The sequence below is a fragment of the Bombina bombina genome, chromosome 4 (assembly GCF_027579735.1).
Source record: "Bombina bombina isolate aBomBom1 chromosome 4, aBomBom1.pri, whole genome shotgun sequence".
In the NCBI taxonomy this organism is placed as follows: domain Eukaryota; kingdom Metazoa; phylum Chordata; class Amphibia; order Anura; family Bombinatoridae; genus Bombina; species Bombina bombina.
In genome coordinates this window covers 566,453,403-566,474,206 of record NC_069502.1, presented here as the reverse complement: position 1 = coordinate 566,474,206, position 20,804 = coordinate 566,453,403, and the positions used below count along the sequence as shown (strand labels likewise).

Below are 20,804 nucleotides of genomic sequence, written 5' to 3'. Positions count from 1 at the left end.
TGCATCAAGATCCTCTTTAGCAGCAATATATAAATCTAAGGTTGCACCTGATTTTGTTATGTTTTATGATTGATAGGCTTGTCCCAACTTTTTTGTAACTCAATGTATCTTTGTTGGGTTTTATGTTTGATGTTAGCAACATAGGATATTATATGACCTGTTATTACCGATTTTGCTGCTTCCCAGAACATCTGGGGGTTGTCCAGATGGGCTAGACTGTCGGAGTAGTAGTAGTCTGTCCAAAAGTGGGTCAAGAATTTTATGAATGCTTCTGATGAAGTTAAGAAAGTAGGGAAACACAGTATATTTCTGTTAGGGCTTGGTCCCTGGGATTCTAAAGTCAACTCAACTGGTGCGTGGTCAGAGATTATTATATTGTGAATTTTATCTTGGTGAACTAGGGGGATTAGGGAGTTAGAGATTAAAAAAGGTAAATTCTGGATAGAGTTGATTTAGCTTTGGAAAGGCAGGTAAAGTCTTTACCCTCTGGGTGGCATAATCTCCATATGTCACATATGTCCAGGTCTGAGTAGAGCCTATTAAATGTCTTGGTTTCAAATCTGGCCTTATAATTAGTTTGTGGGTCATCAACCCTTTTGTCCATCAGCCATACTCTGTCAAGTGTGTGTGTGAAGGTGCCAAGTTAAAGTTGCCTGCCATTATTAATTTGGTACCCACATAAGGTGTCAGGGCTTGGATCAATGTGTCCCAAAAAGTTGATGATCTAAAATTAGGAGCATAAACATTTCAAAAATTATAGTCAATAGCGTTAATTTGTGCTTGTACAATCAGGAATCTGCCTGCTATATCAGTGAGAGAGTGTTTGATGGTCGTGGTCAGTCGTTTGCCAAACAAGATGGCCAGTCCCCTACTCGCACTAGTGTGGGAAAGGAATGAGGTCTCCCCCACCCAGTCCCTTTTTAATTTGAGGTTTTCTTCATTGGTCAGATGGGTCTCTTAGAGAAACGCTATGTCAGTTCCCACCCGTCTAAGATGAGTGAGAATCGATTTCCTTTTTATGTGGGAGTTAATGCCTCTGACATTCCATGTCACCAATGGGGGGGATTTTGGATTGGACAGAGATGGAGAAGGGAGGGGGGATGAGGGGTGTTAAAAAAAAAGAGGGGGAGGGAGAGAGAGAGAAACCAGACTAGTGTGCGTGGAGGTGAGGAACCAGTATTGACAGGAAAATAACCCCTGATTCTGGGACTTTGCGTCTAGATGTCTGAGATCTCTAATTGCGTTTTGTACTCGCGGGCCTGGTTTGCAGTGCTTAAGGCCTGTAAAGGTTTGTAAGCCAGCCAAATAAGAGCACACCAAAGTGGGTACCAGGATCGCAGAGGACAAGAGAGACGTAAAACTGTCAACATGTTGAACCATATAACAGTATAAACAGGTGCATGTACATAAATGATGAAGGATAGGCTGAACTTAACATCTTGTTGTTTCTTTTGGGGAGGGACATGAAAGGGTGGAGTCTGGCGACCCCCTGTTGACCATATATAAAGGAAAATCACTAGGCTGAGTTCTAAAACACTCTATATAAAGAATTTAGCAGTTATTAAGTAGGACAAAAGAAGTGATATCCCTGCTATAGTATATTTGGTGACAGTGAACTGTATTTTATTATTAAAGATGTCCCCAGTGCCTCCGCAGGAGTGGTTCCCCAGATGTAGGGTAGCCATAAGCAGGAAGAGTGGCCTACAGTTTAACTTGTAGGTATACCAAGACCCCAGAAGGCAAAGGGATGTTGATCTTTTCAGCCTGACTAGACTGTTTTCCCTGAATAAATGTATAATACGATTAGAATCAACAGTCTGCATCTCAGGCAATGTTAATCTAAGTGTTTTCTTGTCTTGGTAGACTGTTGTATTACCCAGTGCAATAAACACTATAACCAGCATATAAAAACATAATCAAAACATCTTTGTGCAGAAGTACCCAGGGGTGTCATGGTGTGTAGCCCAACTAGTGGCAAGTTTGTTTTTCCAACGGTGGTGGTGCTCCGGGCAGATGACCCGTGGGGTGAAATGAGTCATTCTATGAGCATGTAAGTTGGTGCACCAAGGCCGCAGAGAATAAGAAAATGGCTGTCTCCTCTTTACATTTAACATTGAACAGTGCAAAAATGTATAAAAACATTAACATAAACAACAAATAACTTAATCAGATATGTTTTTAGTCTCACGTGGAAAAGGGCAGCCTGGGGAAGAATCCGTGGGTCCCAAGGAAAAGCTTCAGTTACTGCTAGAGTAGAATGATTACCCCAGATTTCCCTAAGCTGCAAGCACCACAAGACAACCTGTAAGCTAGACTGGGATGGAGTCCCTGTATCCATTTGTGAAGCTTGAGTGGGGTACAACTGGTACCGAAACAGCATACAGGGAGTGCAGAATTATTAGGCAAATGAGTATTTTGACCACATCATCCTCTTTATGCATGTTGTCTTACTCCAAGTTGTATAGGCTCGAAAGCCTACTACCAATTAAGCATATTAGGTGATGTGCATCTCTGTAATGAGAAGGGGTGTGGTCTAATGACATCAACACCCTATATCAGGTGTGCATAATTATTAGGCAACTTCCTTTCCTTTGGCAAAATGGGTCAAAAGAAGGACTTGACAGGCTCAGAAAAGTCAAAAATAGTGAGATATCTTGCAGAGGGATGCAGCACTCTTAAAATTGCAAAGCTTCTGAAGTCTGATTATCGAACAATCAAGCGTTTCATTCAAAATAGTCAACAGGGTCGCAAGAAGCGTGTGGAAAAACCAAGGCGCAAAATAACTGCCCATGAACTGAGAAAAGTCAAGCGTGCAGCTGCCAAGATGCCACTTGCCACCAGTTTGGCCATATTTCAGAGCTGCAACATCACTGGAGTGCCCAAAAGCACAAGGTGTGCAATACTCAGAGACATGGCCAAGGTAAGAAAGGCTGAAAGACGACCACCACTGAACAAGACACACAAGCTGAAACGTCAAGACTGGGCCAAGAAATATCTCAAGACTGATTTTTCTAAGGCTTTATGGACTGATGAAATGAGAGTGAGTCTTGATGGGCCAGATGGATGGGCCCGTGGCTGGATTGGTAAAGGGCAGAGAGCTCCAGTCCGACTGAGACGCCAGCAAGGTGGAGGTGGAGTACTGGTTTGGGCTGGTATGATCAAAGATGAGCTTGTGGGGCCTTTTCGGGTTGAGGATGGAGTCAAGCTCAACTCCCAGTCCAACTGCCAGTTTCTGGAAGACACCTTCTTCAAGCAGTGGTACAGGAAGAAGTCTGCATCCTTCAAGAAAAACATGATTTTCATGCAGGACAATGCTCCATCACACGCGTCCAAGTACTCCACAGCGTGGCTGGCAAGAAAGGGTATAAAAGAAGAAAATCTAATGACATGGCCTCCTTGTTCACCTGATCTGAACCCCATTGAGAACCTGTGGTCCATCATCAAATGTGAGATTTACAAGGAGGGAAAACAGTACACCTCTCTGAACAGTGTCTGGGAGGCTGTGGTTGCTGCTGCACGCAATGTTGATGGTGAACAGATCAAAACACTGACAGAATCCATGGATGGCCGGCTTTTGAGTGTCCTTGCAAAGAAAGGTGGCTATATTGGTCACTGATTTGTTTTTATTTTGTTTTTGAATGTCAGAAATGTATATTTGTGAATGTTGAGATGTTATATTGGTTTCACTGGTAAAAATAAATAATTGAAATGGGTATATATTTGTTTTTTTTTCAGTTGCCTAATAATTATGCACAGTAATAGTCACCTGCACACACAGATATCCCCCTAAAATAGCTAAAACTAAAAACAAACTAAAAACTACTTCCAAAAATATTCAGCTTTGATATTGAGTTTTTTGGGTTCATTGAGAACATGGTTGTTGTTCAATAATAAAATTAATCCTCAAAAATACAACTTGCCTAATAATTCTGCACTCCCTGTAGATGGTTAATCAGGTGGGCGCTTGTTGTTCCTCCGTGGCTAGGTAGCTCTGTAGGGCCTGGGGTGAGTAGAAGAACTTGGTTCCTGAGGATGTCTGGAGGAGAAGTTTAGCTGGGAAGAGCAGTACTACTTGTCAGCTCTGTTCATGCAAGCGGGAACATAAGGGAGCAAATTCCTTTCTCTGCTTTGTAACCTCTGACGGGAAAACTTGTAAGATCAGGAGCCAAGCTCCTTCATAGACAACCTCCTTCCAGGATCAGTACGCTTGTAGGATCTTGAGTTTTTCCTGAAAGTTTAAGCATTTGAATATAACCTGTCTGGGTTTCATCTTTATTTGCTCCAGGGTTCTCTCAGTGCCTTACCGGGTGGGCTCTTTATATGTCAATAGGGAGGATATCTGAAGGTATGCCCAGTAATTTAGGGAGTGTTCATGCGTTGAACTCCAGTAGATCTCTCCCCTTGACTGACTCAAGCACCCCTACTATACGAAGATTATTGCGTCTACTTCTATTCTCCAAGTGATCAACCTGGTCCTGTAGGAGTTGATCACTTGTTTAACAAGTTGTCTGAGAGAAGTCTCTGAGTTTGATTGTCAGTCCTCTACCTCTGATATACAAGTTTCACCTGAGCTAAGCCGCAAGGAAAATTGCTGTACCTCGCTTGTTAGGGTATCCACTCCGGATTGTAATGATTCAATCTTGGGGAGGAAAAAAGTTTTTAACTCTTGCAATAGTGTTGATTGTTCTCCATTATGGCTTATTGGGTGGTCTGTTTGTATTTAATTGTCAGCGTGTATTTCAGTTGTATGTCTTTGTTTCCTATCTGCTGCCCTCGCCTTGTAACTCATGTTTTCTTTCGTGGTAGGTGAACGTTTTTGAAAGTATTTATTCACTTTCATGGGCACATACAGATTAGTAGGTATTGAAGGGATGATTTGGTATGGTGGGAGACAAATAGTATCACTTCTTCAAATATTAACTGCAGCTGGTTAGTGTAGCTTAAAGAAAGGCAATTACCACTCTTCTGGTTGATGTTCGGGGAGCTAACGCTGCGTGTTGGCTTATTTTTAAAGTGAAACTGACTTAGCAACTGGGATATCCCAGTATATTTCAGTTTTTTTTCCTTTTTTTTCTCCCTTTTTCTCCTTCCTTTGAAGTGCAGCAGGGTGCTCTTATCAAGGAGTATAATATGTAATAGGGCTCTTTATGGTGTACACAGAGGACAATTCACTTAAGAACTGAAATAAGGCGTTAGATAAACGCAGTGGGTTTCTGGTTAGTCCCTTAAAGGCTTGTCTCCAGTATAAATGAGCAGGGCCAGCTTGTCAGGGACCACTTTTAAAGGTACATCTGGGCAACTTGCTACCTATAGAGAGTTAGGGGGTTAGGGCTGCGTGACACTACCCTATCAAAGTGTCTGCCTGTATGGTGCAGATGAATTGAGGCAGTGATGGCAAATAAGGTAGTCCTGCTATGCAGGAACACGCTCACCCAGGGATCTATGTATGAGTGGAGAAGTAGAGCAGCTGAGCTTGTGATGAGTTCTTCTCCTGTAGGGATCTGTGAGGCCTATAGATCCGATGTGGTGTTTCAAGATGAAGCTGGTGGTTTTCATGCCGTTCACTCACTCCAGGACCTCCAGGGGCCAGGGCTGATGTAACAAGCCCTACACGCTGCGGTTTTGGCTGGCGTTTTAACTCTGGTGTTAGCCCTGCAAGGGTGTTGCCCGGGTAAAAAGCTCTCCGTGGACCAGAGCCCCTGTGCAGTGAGACTGCTTAGTTGACCCGCCCACCGGAAGTCCCGCAATAATCATTTTTAATAAAGTTTTTTTACTATGTATTTACTGTAAATATTTCACATTCCAACGTTCTGTACATCGCAGAATTTGTTCTTTGTATTTTTAAATAGATATTCCTATATATATATATATATATATGTTAATATCTATACATACATATATATATATATATATATATATATAAATATATATTTGCTTAAAAAAATCAGACATATGTAGAAATATTTATTTCTGAATAAATAGAACATATTACATTATGTAAAGAACATTGGGATATAAAATATTCAGATTTTAACGTCAGGTTAGCGCTAATGAGAATATGTATGCGCGAGAGTGGGGTGTATACATGAACATGCACGCGATATTCTAACTTCAGATGTTTGCGCTATTTGGGTTACCTCTAGAGCAAAAACAGTGTACTTTCAACTTGTAATACAAGCGCAACCTGACTAGCGCAAAAATCTTAATTCCAGGAGAGTTAATGATCTAGCAGAAACGCAAAATACTGCTCCACTTTTAATCTAGACCTTAGTGTTTAATGGTGATGCCCTCCAAACACTGAGGTTGTTGAAAATAGCCCTATGGCATGTAGCTGAACAGACAAATTACAGTGAAACAGAACTACAGTGTATATATATATATATATATACACACACACAATGTAAGTAAATATAAAGTTTAGAAAGCAGCCGTTTTGTTTAAAAACTTACCTTTCGGCACACAAGTGTGTGGTGAGGGGGGAATTTATTAAACACAAGGCGAGGAAGGTTAAAACTAATCGACAATTTGTAAACTCCACACTTTCACAAATACGCTACTGGGAGACGCAGCACAAACAAACCTCAGCAGTCAGCATCCCCAATTTTCTTAAAGAATTTAACTAAAGCAAGAAATTACCTTAATAAACACTACATCAGGGAATACCAACACAAAGCCACAATACTGAAGCAAAAATATTTTGATGTAAATAATAAATCGGGTTCATCCTTGGCTAAGGCGTTGAAACGCCAACAACTAAATACTCATGTACACATACTAACAGACACATCAGGGGACACGCACAGAGACAGCACCAAGATAGAGGAGACATTTAGAAAGTACTACGAGAACCTATATAACATACGGAATGACTGTGGACAACAGGAAATAGACAGCTACCTAGAGGGGGTGACTCTGCGCACACTACAGGCAGAGGACACTGAGGCATTGGACTCACCAATCACACATGACGAGATTACAACTGCCATGTCGAGTGGCAGGAGTCCTGGGCCAGATGGGCTGGGCATTAACTACTATAAAACCTTCATCCATCATTTACGATCACCCCTAGCATCCCTATTTAACTCACTACTAAAAGACAGGGGCTTTACTGAGCGTATGTTAGAAGCTACCATTATGGTGTTACCCAAGCAAGGCAAATGCCCTGATAAACCAGAAAATCTTCGCCTCATTTCCCTTTTGAACTCGGACATCAAGATCTTCGCTAAGATCTTGGCCACTAGAATTAATCGGTATTTACCAAAATTAATACACCCGGATCAGGTGGGATTTGTCCCTGGGAGGGAAGCAAGGGATAATACGCTAAAGGTAATCCAACTGATGACTTATACCCAACAACAAAACATACCGGCAATCCTGGTGTCCACAGGTGCAGAGAAAGCCTTCGACCGAGTTCATTGGTATTTCTTAAAAGCGGTCCTGCACAAAATGAAGTTTAGCGACACTTTCATAGCCCTAATTTTTACACTATACAGACATCCGATGGTGCGGGTTAAAGTTAATGGCCTATTATCTGATAAGTTTATTATTCAAAACGGTACAAGGCATTGATGCCCCCTCTCGCCAATCCTTTTCGCCATCACCATAGAGGCACTGGCCCAAAAAATAAGGGATGACTCGCAGATAACAGGGATACTGGTAAAAACAAAAGAACATAAGCTTGCACTGTACGCTGATGACGTGTTACTCACCCTGACAAACATAGAGACCTCGCTGCCCAGGGCTCTTGCCACCTTCAGTGAATATGGACAGGTCTCTAACTTTCATCTTAACATAACTAAATCTGAACTACTTAACGTCACATATGACCCCGACGAGTTACCAAAAATCTTGCATGATTGCCCACTCAGAACACAACAGACCAAAATGAAATACCTGGGTATTTATATGACCCCAGACCCACAGGTTCTATTTCAGGCCAATTATAAGGCGCTGGAACTCACACTGGTCTCAGACCTATTTAGCTGGAAGAAAAAAACGATATCGTAGATAGAAAGAATAAATGTTATTAAAATGAACGTGGTTCCTAGGCTACTATACCTACTACAGACTACTCCCATACCTTTGCCGACAGGCTATACACATAAGATACAAAACATCTTAGAGCAATACATCTGGGGTGACGTTAGGCCATGAATAGCAAAAAAAATGCTATACCTCCCTAGAGACAGGGGGGGACTCGGGGTTCCCAACATACATATATACAAGCAGGCCATCACTTTGCAGAGACTGTTAGATTGGTGCCACAATGACCCCAATAAGATGTGGGTACAGTTAGACTGTGATATACTAGACTCAAGAAACGTTGGCCTTCAGGCGTGGGTTCCAGAGAAGCTTAGGTCTCAAGCCACTACCATATATCCCTTGCTGCTAGACTTCTACACTCATTGGGACAAAATCATACGCACATCCACAAATATCTCCTCCACGGACGCACCACTAACTCCCATATACCAGAATCCTGACTTACCCTGGAACTACAGGGAGAAGGAGTCAGGGCACATTATTCCCTTTAAAGATCTTATGCTACTATCTCTCCTAGAAGGAAACAATCTTCTGCCACTGGCTGACTTGCAGGAAACGACACCAGGCTCACACATGAATTGGCTATCATACTCACAGATTGCTCATTTCCTTGCGACTCATCGCCACAAACGCACACTGACGAGACAAGTGACAGCATTCGAGAGTATGTGTTTGTGGGACGCCCCCATGACTCACGCTATTTCACTAACATACAGGCTTCTAGCAGTAGAGGAATCGCACACCCTTCCCACTTACACCAAGGCATGGGAGAAAGAGTTACAAACAGAGATAGACATCAAAGAATGGCAGGCTGCGTTCCAAGTTACTAAAAAAGCCTCAATATCTGTAAGAGTACAGGAAGCAAGTTACAAATTTTTGTCCAGGTGGTATCTCACACCCAATAGACTACACCAAATATATGACAGCATCGGGGAAGTGTTGGAGAGACTGTGGGGGAGAGGGAACGCCGACACACATTTGGTGGCTCTGTCCCAAGCTGGATACGTACTGGGTAAATGTACTAAACCAGATAGAATGCACGACAGGGAAGGCACTGCAAAACAGCCCTAAAACCATTCTGTATATATCATTACCTAATCTAGAGAATAAGCAGAGTATGGCGCTGATGTTGATTATGCTAAATAGCGCCAAAATGTTGATTCCAAAACATTGGAAATCACGGACAATACCAACAATTGCGGAGTGGAGTCAACTAGTTGACACCCTGTTGCAATTGGAAAGATACCATCACCTCCAACAGGGAACTGCAGACATACATGACCTTATGTTACAGATGTGGAAGGAAAGTAATAGTAATCACCAGTGAGGTTGCCGGCTAGACTGTAGATATGGTTGGGGGAAGTGGAACTGCCATTGTAAGAAATCATTACACATCTAAATAGAGACATGAGGATTCTGACTTGCTCATAGGTTAGATGAGGAAACGGGAAGATACTTACCTGATTGCTCCTGGCGAACCGTGGCGCCGTGATATGGCGAGAACTAATGTTTATTCTCATTGTTTATTAAAATTAAGAAATATTTATACTGTATTCTGGAGTGATCTGACACGAATGACTGCTTACTTGACTTTGTGTTTCCTTTTTGTTCAACATTTCTGGAAAAACAGTTGAAAGGCTATAGAGCCTTGATGGACATGAAGAGACTTTTGTTACTTTGATGCTAAGTAATAACTTGTTTACTAAAAAAATAACCTGAAAAGTATATTGCTTCAAATGTCTTGTATAACATGATAATTTTCTTTTTTCAATAAAAATATTCTTTAAAAACAAAACAAAAACAACTTACCTTTCTTCTTTTCACAGCTAAAGGTACGTTTTTAAACAAAACCGCTGCTTTCTAAACTTTGATGAATGAAAGTGCCCCTGTTTTTAATAGTATTTTTAAAAACCGGGCTTTCATTCATCAAAGTTTACCTTCACTTTAATAATATGCATTGATGCTATTATTAACTAAGAGCATACTCCATGTAGATAACCTTTTAAGAAGTTTCATGATAATTAGGTTCTTAGGTAATATTTTCTCTCTTTTATTTTGAAAACTGTTTGCTGTGTGTGTAATTTTATTTGTTAACACCTTTTTCTTATACAAATGCACTGTGACTTTTTGCTCATAATAAATTTTCCTTTATTACATTTTGCCTTTGTCTAATATTTGAACCACGTTACTGAAAGAGATTGGTCAAATGAATACTGTTTTCTTTAGATTAATTTTTGCTAAATTCTATTCTGTGATTTTAATTTGTTTGGCTGGGTTTTCCCTAAGATTTCCCCATATAATAAATGCTAAGTGGTGGCAGCATAGTTTATTGTGGGTGGCATTAAATGGAGTTTTGGGCATTATTTCTAGCTCTAGAACAGACTAGATAATGTTTAACCCTTTCACTCACTGAACTAAGTCACTGACAAATTGGTTAAAGGGACATTATACACTCATTTTTTCTTTGCATAAATGTTTTGTAGATGATCTATTTATATAGCCCATCATTTTATTTATAGTTTTGCTTATTTTTAAATAACATTGCTCTGATTTTCAGACTCCTAACCAAGCCCCAAAGTTTTATGAGAATACCGTCAGCTACCTTCTCCAGCTTCCTCCTTTTTGTGTAAAGGGTCTTTTCATATGCAAATGAAGAGGGAAGGGGGAGTGTCTTATTTCCCACTTGCAGTGGACTTTCCAGCTACCTTTTTAACAGAGCTAAACTGAGAGTTTCTAAGTGAGTTTTTAAACAGTTGTATACTGGATTTTTATATCAGTATCTGTGCATCTTATTCTTTATAGTAGTGTCTATTACATGCAGTTATATGAAAATGAGTGTATACTGTCCCTTTAAGGTGAAAAGGGTTTGTTAACCCTTTCTGTGCCAAAGAAGTGACTGGTGCAGGGTTGATTAACTCGGGTCATCACAAACTGGTGGCAAGCGGTGCAGATATTTTTATTACATTTTAGTACTTTGTGGATTTGCTAGTGTGAATATCCCAGTACTAAAAGAAAAAAATGTGCCAATTTCCAAAGGCTAATAACACATTGCAAACAGTCCCCCTTCCTATTCTCTGTTTTTCTTTCCTACTTTATTATTTACTATGTGCCAGGAACACAAGCTAGAGTTCAGAGGAAAAAGTAAGAATAGCCTGGTCCAAGCCCTAATGGATTCTGAAACATGTTAAGCAGAGCAGAGTGGGTCCACAAACAGCCCAAGTGAGGAAGCAGTTATCTGTTGCTGTGGGGAGTGATTCACTAAGCTCTGGAGATCCCCTGGATATTTTTTTTTTGCAAACTGTTCTAAAGCATTTGGGCTCAGCGGATCCAAATTGCACAATGAGCTGATCATAAAATACCAAGAACAGCAAGCTGCTCAACACATGGCTAAGAGGCAGGCTCTGGCAGCAGAGAGACATCGGAGAGAGAGTTTTACAGCTTGTAGAGTTGGAGAGAGCAACTGTCTCACCTGTCCTTAGTGAACCTACAGACTACAATGTACTCGGACTGCATGCAGAGAATTTCCTTATCCTAGATAAGGATGGAAATCTGAATGTATACCTGTGCAGCTTTGAAAAAGTTTGCAGACAGTACCAGCTCCCAAGGGACCAGTGAGCCTAGTGTCCCACCCTGATGTGAAAGGTCCTGTACAGGAAGCTTTTGCAGAACTGCCTTCAGAGATTGATCATGATGGCTGCACTGCAGAGGAGGTATAATCTTACTTCTGAGGTGTACCAAAAGAAATTCCGGACTCTGCAGAGGGGTACATCAGAGAGTTACACTGCAATTGTGGGAAGCCTGAATACAGCATTCAAGCAATGGATCAGAGGGCTAAGATTACCACCAAGGAGGCTCTGATGTTAAGGAACAATTTTTGCAGCTGTTTGCAGCAGAAGTACAGCAATGGGTGTTGGATGGTAGGCCCAAAACAGCATTGGAAGTGGGTGATCTGACAGATTTTTACACAGATAACAGGTCATCAGTGAATGGAAAAACAGCCTTTGTTAAGGGGGCATCCACCTGGAAGGGAGCTGCTTCACAACCCCCTTTCACCAAGCCTGCTGTGCCCTTATTTAATGTGTCTGTTCCGTCTGGGAAAGGAGTGGTGAGTACTGCACCTGGGCAGAGGGATACCCGCAGGTGTTTTCTTTACAACAAAGTAGGACACATCAGCCCTACTTGCCCAGAGTATATGAAATTTGCACAATCATTCATCAGAAGTACCAGCGGCTGTTGTTTGTCACCCGGTCAGATGCAAACAACAATGAGAATCTACAAACTGTCTCTGTGGGACACAAGGTAACACTTAGACTCAGGGACACAGGGGCAGATGTGATTATTGTGCATCTAGTGCTGGTGAGCTCTAAGGACATTATACCTGGCAGGACTGTAGCAGTAAAAGGGTTTGGGGGAGTGCAACTTGCATTGCCTATGGCACATCTATACTTTGATTGGGGAGCAGAGAGAGTTCTAAGAAATGTGGGGATATCTGACAATATTCCTAATGATGTTTTTCTGGGCACATTTTCTGGCAGATTGTTATAACTCTATGTGCCTGACAATGATTCATTTGACCTAATGACATATGGGCGCTGATGTGCAAAGGGCTGTGTATAAACAAGCACAGGGACATGCTGACCATTAAGGAGGACAGAGTGCATGTGTACAAGGTGCTGTGCCCCAAGTGGGTGTGTCTGTGCTGTGATGTAGAAGTAGGAGAGGAGAGACTGACTGTGAGGAGAGGCGGGTGAATAAGGTGTACCAGTCTGTGCCATAACAAGTGGAGTCCCCTGTAGAAGGTGTAAGAGGAAAGGATAAAGTGGAGAAATTGTAGAAGAAAGATATGTTATTGTCTGTACCAGAGCGAGTGAAGATGTAAAGTGGCAGACTGACTGTGAGAGAGGGCAGAGGGAAAGCATAGACCAATCTGTGCCAGATGCAGCAGTGCCCCAGAATCCAGAGTGTGGTGGGGGAAGGTGGTATAGGATACTCCTTGAGGGACCCCCAGAGTGAGTGTTCAAGATTGTGAGTGACAGAGACCACAATAACAGAGAATACAGAGAGGTGTATTTACACAGCACCACAGTCCCATTCAGCACATACAGTGATAGGAGTTCAGAGTCAGAGTTCCCAGCCCGCCCAGCAAATATGCCCCACAGTGGAGAAAATGGGGGAAACAGCTAGGCAACCCCCTACCAACCATAACAAGGAACAGGTGTACAGGGATTCTACTCAGGTTGAGGGGCACGATCCCTGGTTAGTTAATCAACCAAAACCAACACACAAATAAGTCAGAGGGTGTAAAAGGATGCTTGGCACCACATACACACCTGTTACAGGGTATGATGTATATTTCAGAGGCCAGCCCTATTATGTATCATTTTTAAATGGAGGGCATCCTAATGGAAAAATCACTTTGTGCAATTTGTCTGGGAAGGGGTTATCACATCAAGGGAGAGCTCCCTTTGATACACACTTTTGTGTGCCACCCCCTTTGCGTCTCTTATTTGGGGGAGGTGTCATGAAGGCCTCATGAATTTAGTAGTAAGGTTTTTTTTTCCAGAAGAAGTGTGTTCCTGGGTTTTTTTAAAATTAGATAAACCAGAGCCCTTTATAAATAGCTGTCGCTGGAGAAAACTTTATTGCTCCAACCTGTCAACACAAAGTGATAGAACACAGTGTCTTTATCCATGCACTGACCTAAGGTCAGTTAAGGGTTATTTTTTAATCAAATTAGAATATGATTTTATGAATAGTAGGCCTTTCAGACACCTCTTCTGCTGGACATGCCTGTTTGATATCAAAATAATCCTCATGACATCACAGGGGGATTGCCATATATATGAACTAGAGTTACATAACAGAAGTTATAAGGTGTTCTATAATTTCAGCCAAGGATTCAGATTTTGATGACAGGCCATAAGGGAGAGGAGTGGTTACTTTCTGGTCCCACTGTGCAAGAAGGTTTGGTCAAGGAATTTGATATCAGAGAAAAGGGTATATAACTTTGATTCCAACAAAATAAGTTTGTCATTTGACATGGGAGTCTGCCTGCTATAGAGTTTTTTTACTTCTCTCTATTTCATCTCCCTGGAAGATTATATTCTGGTAAAGTTATAGGTTCTGTAATATTTTCTCCCCTTTATTTTGAAAACTGTTTGCTGTGTGTGTAATTTTATTTGTTAACAGCTTTTTCATATACAAAAGCACTGTGACTTTTTTGCTCATAATAAATTGTCCTTTATTAATTTTTTTGCCTTTGTCTAATGTTTGAACCATGTTACTGAAAGAAAGCGAGGATCAAAAACTCTTTTTTCCATGCCTATTCTCTGGGGTCAACTTTCTAAAGCCGATAAAGGTATAATTTCCAAAACTAAGAAATCCAGTTACTTATGTGACTTCTTACGTACTGCATATTATACTGTTAGTAATCAGCATCTCTCAGTGTAAGATTGAAAACAATTGTAATGCACTTTGAAATGTCATAAAAGGCCATGGAACATTTTCTTTTAAAGAAAACTGGTCAATTTGTCTACCTTTTCTTTTCTTCAGGTCCTGCAATTCCTGTTGGTGTGGATGTACAAGTAGAGAGCCTGGATAGTATTTCTGAAGTTGATATGGTAAGATTTGAGTATTTATTTTTGTCTTGTTTTATTTCTATACTAAAAGAAAAGCTCCTTAAAGTTTTGTTGTGATTGGATATTTGGTAGAAAGTCCTATGCTTTGTTTTAACCACTTCAGGATGGATGCATCCATCTGAGTTCGGATAGTAAACAAAGAGGAAGCACATGGTTGTTACGGTGTTCATGTGCTTCAAAAACTGTGCTGATTGGCTCCTGGAAGACTGCCTGCATTGCTAGATTGTGTTACGGCTTGCTATTTTCCATGCTGCCTTGTGGAATCCGTATTGCTCAATTTTGTATTACTTATAGTGTTAAGTAAGTAGCACACTACCCACATTTACCTTAATATTACAAGTTGAACATTGTGTGCCCAATGTAAGTGAGCTGGGGACTCCACTGATTACCTTTGTCCAATCTGGGTATGATCTATTTACTACTACTCGTTGCTCCCTGTCTTTTATGCAGTTATTTATCCGTGAGTTAACGTTTTCAGATATTTCCAGTCACTTAATTTTGTACATTAATCTCTCATGTGGCACTGTATCAAACGACTTTGCAAAATCCAAGTATATCATATCAACTGATTCCCCTTTATCTATATTTTTACTTCCTTCCTTGCAGAATCTAATTAGATTAGTTTGACATGATCTATTTCTTATAAAACTATGCTGATTTGAACTCATAATCTTATTTGCACAAATATACGAATCAATATAATCCCTTATGATCCCTTCAAGAATCTTCCCCACTATTGATGTCAGACTAACTGGTCTTTAGCTTCCTAGATCAACCCTACTTTGTTTTTTAACAGTGGCACCACATCAGCTTTACACCAGTCCTGGGGTACTATGCCTGAGGATAATGAGGCTTGAAAATTTAAGAGTAGAGGTTTGGCTATAACAGAGCTAAGTTCCCGTAAAACCCTCTAGGCCTGGAGTTTTATTTACCTTAATATTATCAAGTTTTTTCCTGATATCCTCTAGAGATAACCCAGTTAATGGTATGGGCTTGTATGTTCTAGTTTGTTTCAAAGTATCTCCCATTGGATTACTCTCTTGTGTATACTGGAAAAAAATTTGGTTTAGTACCTCAGCCTTCTCCCTGTCACTCATGCTACCCTTTAAACATTTTAATCTACCTATATTTTCCTTCTTAGATTTTTTTCCATTTATGTACTTAAAAAATATTTTTGGGTTTGACTTAGAATCCCTTGCAATTAATCTTTCATTTTCAATGTGTCTGTGTAAATATGTATGTGTGTATTTAAATAGGTGTCTGTATCTATGCATGTTTAAATATGTATGTGTGTGTAAATAATGTAAATATGTGTGTATTTGTGTAAATAATTGTGTGTGTGTGTGTGTGTAAATGAGTGTATGTTAATGTGTGTATGTGTATGTAAATATGTGTGTGTAAGTAACTAGGTGTGTTTGTATATTTGTGTGAGAAGTGTGTATGTATGTGTGTATGTAAATAGAGGTGTATGTAAATATATATATATATATATATATATATATATATGTGTGTGTTTGTGTGTGTGTATGTATGCATGTGTAAATGTGTGTATGTGTGTGCAAATATGTATGTGTGTATGTAAATGTGTATGTGTGTGTGTGTGTGTATGTGTATATAAATAGGCATGTGTGAGTATGCAAACAGTTGTGTATGTATGTATGTCATAATGTGTGTGTAAATATGTGTGTGTTTTGTATAGTACCAGTGCGCGTGTGTGTGGGGGGGGGGGCAGCAGAGCTCCATTAACAAGGAGAAAAGTGTCCCTCTTTGGCTATTTCAAATGTTGGGAGGTATGCCCTGAACCACCACAACCCCTAATGTGAAAAAACCTAACCACCCCCTACCTCCGACATAGTGGCCCCCCACCACCACCAAAACTAAACTAACTCCTGACTAGGACGTAATTGAAATAAAATACTAAAAAAAGAAAGTTACTGTAAAAAATAAATACTGAGAAAAGTTTTTTATTTTTTATTAAAAAAAAAAAACATACTAGCAACCCCCCCCAAAAACAACCCTGTAAATTCCAGAGTCTCCTCTCTGGCATACAGCATCTTGATCTGATGTGTTCCACTGCCTAATGCTGCATATCATCTTTAGCCTTCTGTACGTCCACAACATCTTCTGACATTCTGCTGCTGTTATAGAGATGTTCTGTACATTTTTTACTATTAACTGATTTTTAAAAATAGTAAGATAAACACCCGTTATTTGCGTGACCAGTAATAATTGGGACATTTTTGTTCATTTTTACTTTTTATTTATTGTTTTCATACAATAGTATTTGCTTTTAATGATAGAGATTTGAATGTGGGTTTTAGCACTCTATACTGCTTGCATTCCTTTTACAGTCGGCAGCAGGTCTTCATATAAGTTGTCACATAAATAGTTAAAAAAGTATTTTCACTTCCACAGCTATAGTAAAAATACTTTTTCTTTTACAAAGATATGACGAGTCCGCGGTTTTCATCTTTACTTGTTGGATATTAACCTCCTGCTAACAGGAAGTGGCAAAGAGCACCACAGCAGAGCTGTATATATAGCCCCTCCCTTCCCCTCCACCCCCAGGCATTCTCTTTGCCTGTGTTTTACTAGGAAGAGGTGAAGTGAGGTGTTAGTTTTATTTTCTTCAATCAAGAAGTTTTTTATTTTAAATGGTACCGGTGTGTACTATTTACCTCAGGGGGTTATGGAAGAAGATTTCTGCCCTGAGGTTGATGATCTTAGCAGCTGTAACTAAGATCCACGCTGGTTCCCACAAGACTTCTGAAGGTAACATATGAGACATCTTCAGTGTGGAGACCGGTTTCATGCTACAAGCAGCATTAAGGTATGTGCAGCCCTTTATTTCATAGGAGACTTGATATATCAGAACTGGCTGACATTTATTTCCCTGTATGGGAATGGGGTAAGCAGTAGACCTGTTATACAGAGGGGTGTTACTGGTGTCCCTTGGTTTTTAATTTTTGCTAGTTGACATTATAAGGGCATTATATGACACTATGGGAGAGGCACAAAGAAAAACGGTTCATAGAGTTTTTATTTTGCATATATCCAGTATGACTTACTGGGATGTGTTTTGGGGTGTATATTGTTTTTCACTTAGCTTATGTGTAAAACCGCTTCACCATGGGGTTGTGTTTGGGCCTACTCCGGCATCGGCCTTAAGGGGCGGGGCTTGTTTTCGCAAGCTCAGATACGCACTTCCTTCTGTCTAAGCAGCAGCAAGCAGCAACTTAGGTGGCTCCTGGACAGTGTATCTCTGGTCCGGAGTGTTAGCCAGTCATTTCGAAGTACCCTGGGGGCAGGTAGGCGCCACAGCAGAGCTGTGGCGAGGTGCAGGGGGTATTTTTGGTGTAAACTGATGTTTTTCTGATCTAAGTTACTTTAGAGCCTTATTTCTCCCCTTACTACTGGGGTGCAGTAATTTTTGGATAAACCAACGAGTTTTTTTTTTATTTTTGAGTCAAATTAACGTTATTTAAGCAGTTTTGGAAAATTGTTCACTTTTTATTTTCTTAAAGGCACAGTACACATTTTTCATAAGTTTATTTAAAGCAATAAATAAAGGGTTTAAACGACTTCTGTGGTTATTACTAGTCTGTTCAACATGTCTGACACTGAGGAATCTCATTGTTCTATGTGTTTAGAAGCTATTGTGGAACTCCCTTTAACATTGTGTACCTCTTGTACTGAAAGAGACTTACATTGTAAAGACTATATTTTAGGTTAAGACAGTGTGCCTAAGGATGATTCTCAATCTGAAGAGAATCAGAATATGCCATCCAATTCTCCCCAAGTGTCACAACCGTTAACGCCCACACAAGCGACGCCAAGTACTTCTAGTGTGTCTAATTCCTTTACTCTGCAGGAGATGGCTGCAGTTATGTCAACTACCCTTACAGAGGTATTATCTAAATCAGTGTTTTTCAACCAGTGTGCCGTGGCACACTAGTGTGCCGTGAGAGATCCTCAGGTGTGCCACGGCAGACTGACAACAGTGAGGGGGTGTCCCTCTTTCAAATTTCGAAAAATTGGGAGGTATGTGACATCAGGCATCATTTACAACCATGACATTGACATTCATTCACAGACAATCATTATGATTGTTTGTGAATGAATGTCAATATGTCATGTATAGTTTGTAGGAGGCATGACAGCACAGTACAGTGTGTGTGTGTGTGTGTGTGTGTGTATATATATATATATATATATGTATGTGTGTATATATATATATATATATATATATATATATATATATCCTGTATTAGGCTACAATGTGTGATCTTGTAAAATTTTGGGATGGTGGTGTGCCGCAGGATTTTTTAATGTAAAAAAGTGTGCCACAGCAAAAAAAAGGTTGCAAATCACTGATCTAAATTACCAGTGTTGCAGGGTAAACGCATAGGTCAGGTATTAATGTAAATACTGAATCCTCTGATGCTTTATTAGCTATTTCCGATGTACCCTCACAGTGTTCTGAGTTGGGGGTCAGGGAATTGCTGTCTGAGGGAGAAATTTCAGACTCAGGGAATGTATTACCTCAGACAGATTCGGACGTTATGTCCTATAAATTTAAGCTTGAACACCTCCGCCTGTTACTTAGGGAGGTTTTAGCGACTCTGGATGATTGTGACCCTATTGTAATACCTCCAGAGAAATTGTGTAAGATGGATAGATATCTTGAAGTACCTACTTACACTGATGTTTTTCCGGTTCCTAAAAGAATTTCGGAAATTATAAAAAAAGCAAAGGGATAGACCAGGTTTACCGTTTCTCCCCCTCCTAATTTTAAGAAAATGTTTCCCATATCAGACACCATTCGGGACTCGTGGCAAACGGTCCCTAAGGTAGAGAGAGCAATATCTACCCTGGCTATGCGTACAACTATACCCATTGAGGACAGTTGTGCTTTCAAATACCCTATGGATAAAAAATTAGAGGGTCTTCTAAAGAAATGATTTATTAATCAGGGTTTTCTTTTACAACCTACGGCTTGCATTGTTCCAGTAAAAACTGCAGCAGCTTTTTGATTTGAGGCTCTGAAAGAGTCTCTTAAGGTTGAGACCCCGTTAGATGACATTTCTTTTATTACTGATGCCGCTTTTCAAATTGCTAAATTAGCCGTGAAAAATGCAGGATTTGCTATTCTAGCTCGTAGAGCGTTGTGGCTCAAATCTTGGTCTGCTGATGTGTCATCAAAAACTAAGCTTTTATTATTATTATTATTCTTTATTTATAAAGCGCCGACAGATTCCGCAGCGCTGCCCATGGGTACAAGGATAACAGTACAGTGGAGAAACAATACGATAAGACACACAATTTTACAGACAAATACAGGGGGAATTGAGGGCCCTGTTCCCGTGGAAACTTACAATCTAGATGGGTAGGAGGATTGGAAACAGGAGGTGGGAACTGCATAGGTGAGAATGATATTAGTGAGGAGATAGAGGGCAACTGTTAGTTAATTGAAGTTAGTTTGTTAAGTCGGGTGATAAGCTTCCCTGAACAGAAAGGTCTTTAGGGAACGTTTAAAGGAGGAGAGGTTAGGGGCAAGTCTGACAACTCGAGGAAGTGCGTTCCAGAGGGTTGGTGCCGCACAAGAGAAGTCCTGTAGTCTAGAATGAGAGGAGGTGATGGTAGAGGACGCAAGAAGCAGGTCATTGTTGGATCTTAGGGGACGGGCAGGAGTATATTTGTTGATGAGTGAGGACAGGTAGGGTGGGGCAGCATTGGTGAGGGCTTTGTAGGTTAGGGTGAGAATTTTGAATTTAACTCTGTTGTGAATGGGAGAGACAGTGAGAGAGAGAGAGAGAGACAGAGGGGAAGAGAAAGAGAGACAGGAGAGAGAGAGAGAGACAGGAGAGAGAGAGAGAGACAGGAGAGAGAGAGAGAGACAGGAGAGAGAGAGAGAGACAGAGAGCGAGAGAGAGACAGGACAGAGAGAGAGAGAGACAGGAGAGAGAGAGAGAGACAGGAGAGAGAGAGAGAGAGAGACAGGAGAGAGAGAGAAGACAGGAGAGAGAGAGAGACAGGATGAGAGAGAGAGACAGGAGAGAGAGAGAGAGACAGGAGAGAGAGAGAGACAGGAAGAGAGAGAGACAGGAGAGAGAGAGAGAGAGA

At 40.6% G+C, this 20,804-nt stretch overlaps 1 protein-coding gene across 2 annotated transcripts in view; it reads left to right on the top strand.

The window, feature by feature from the left end:
• LOC128656564 (gamma-aminobutyric acid receptor subunit rho-2-like) overlaps positions 1 to 20,804 on the top strand; it is a 321,708-nt gene that overhangs the window by 149,462 nt on the left and 151,442 nt on the right. For both annotated transcript variants that reach the window (XM_053710539.1, XM_053710538.1), the window contains one exon: positions 14,596 to 14,663. In XM_053710539.1, the coding sequence (XP_053566514.1) occupies positions 14,596 to 14,663 (68 nt within the window). The remainder of the gene's footprint in view (positions 1 to 14,595; positions 14,664 to 20,804) is intronic.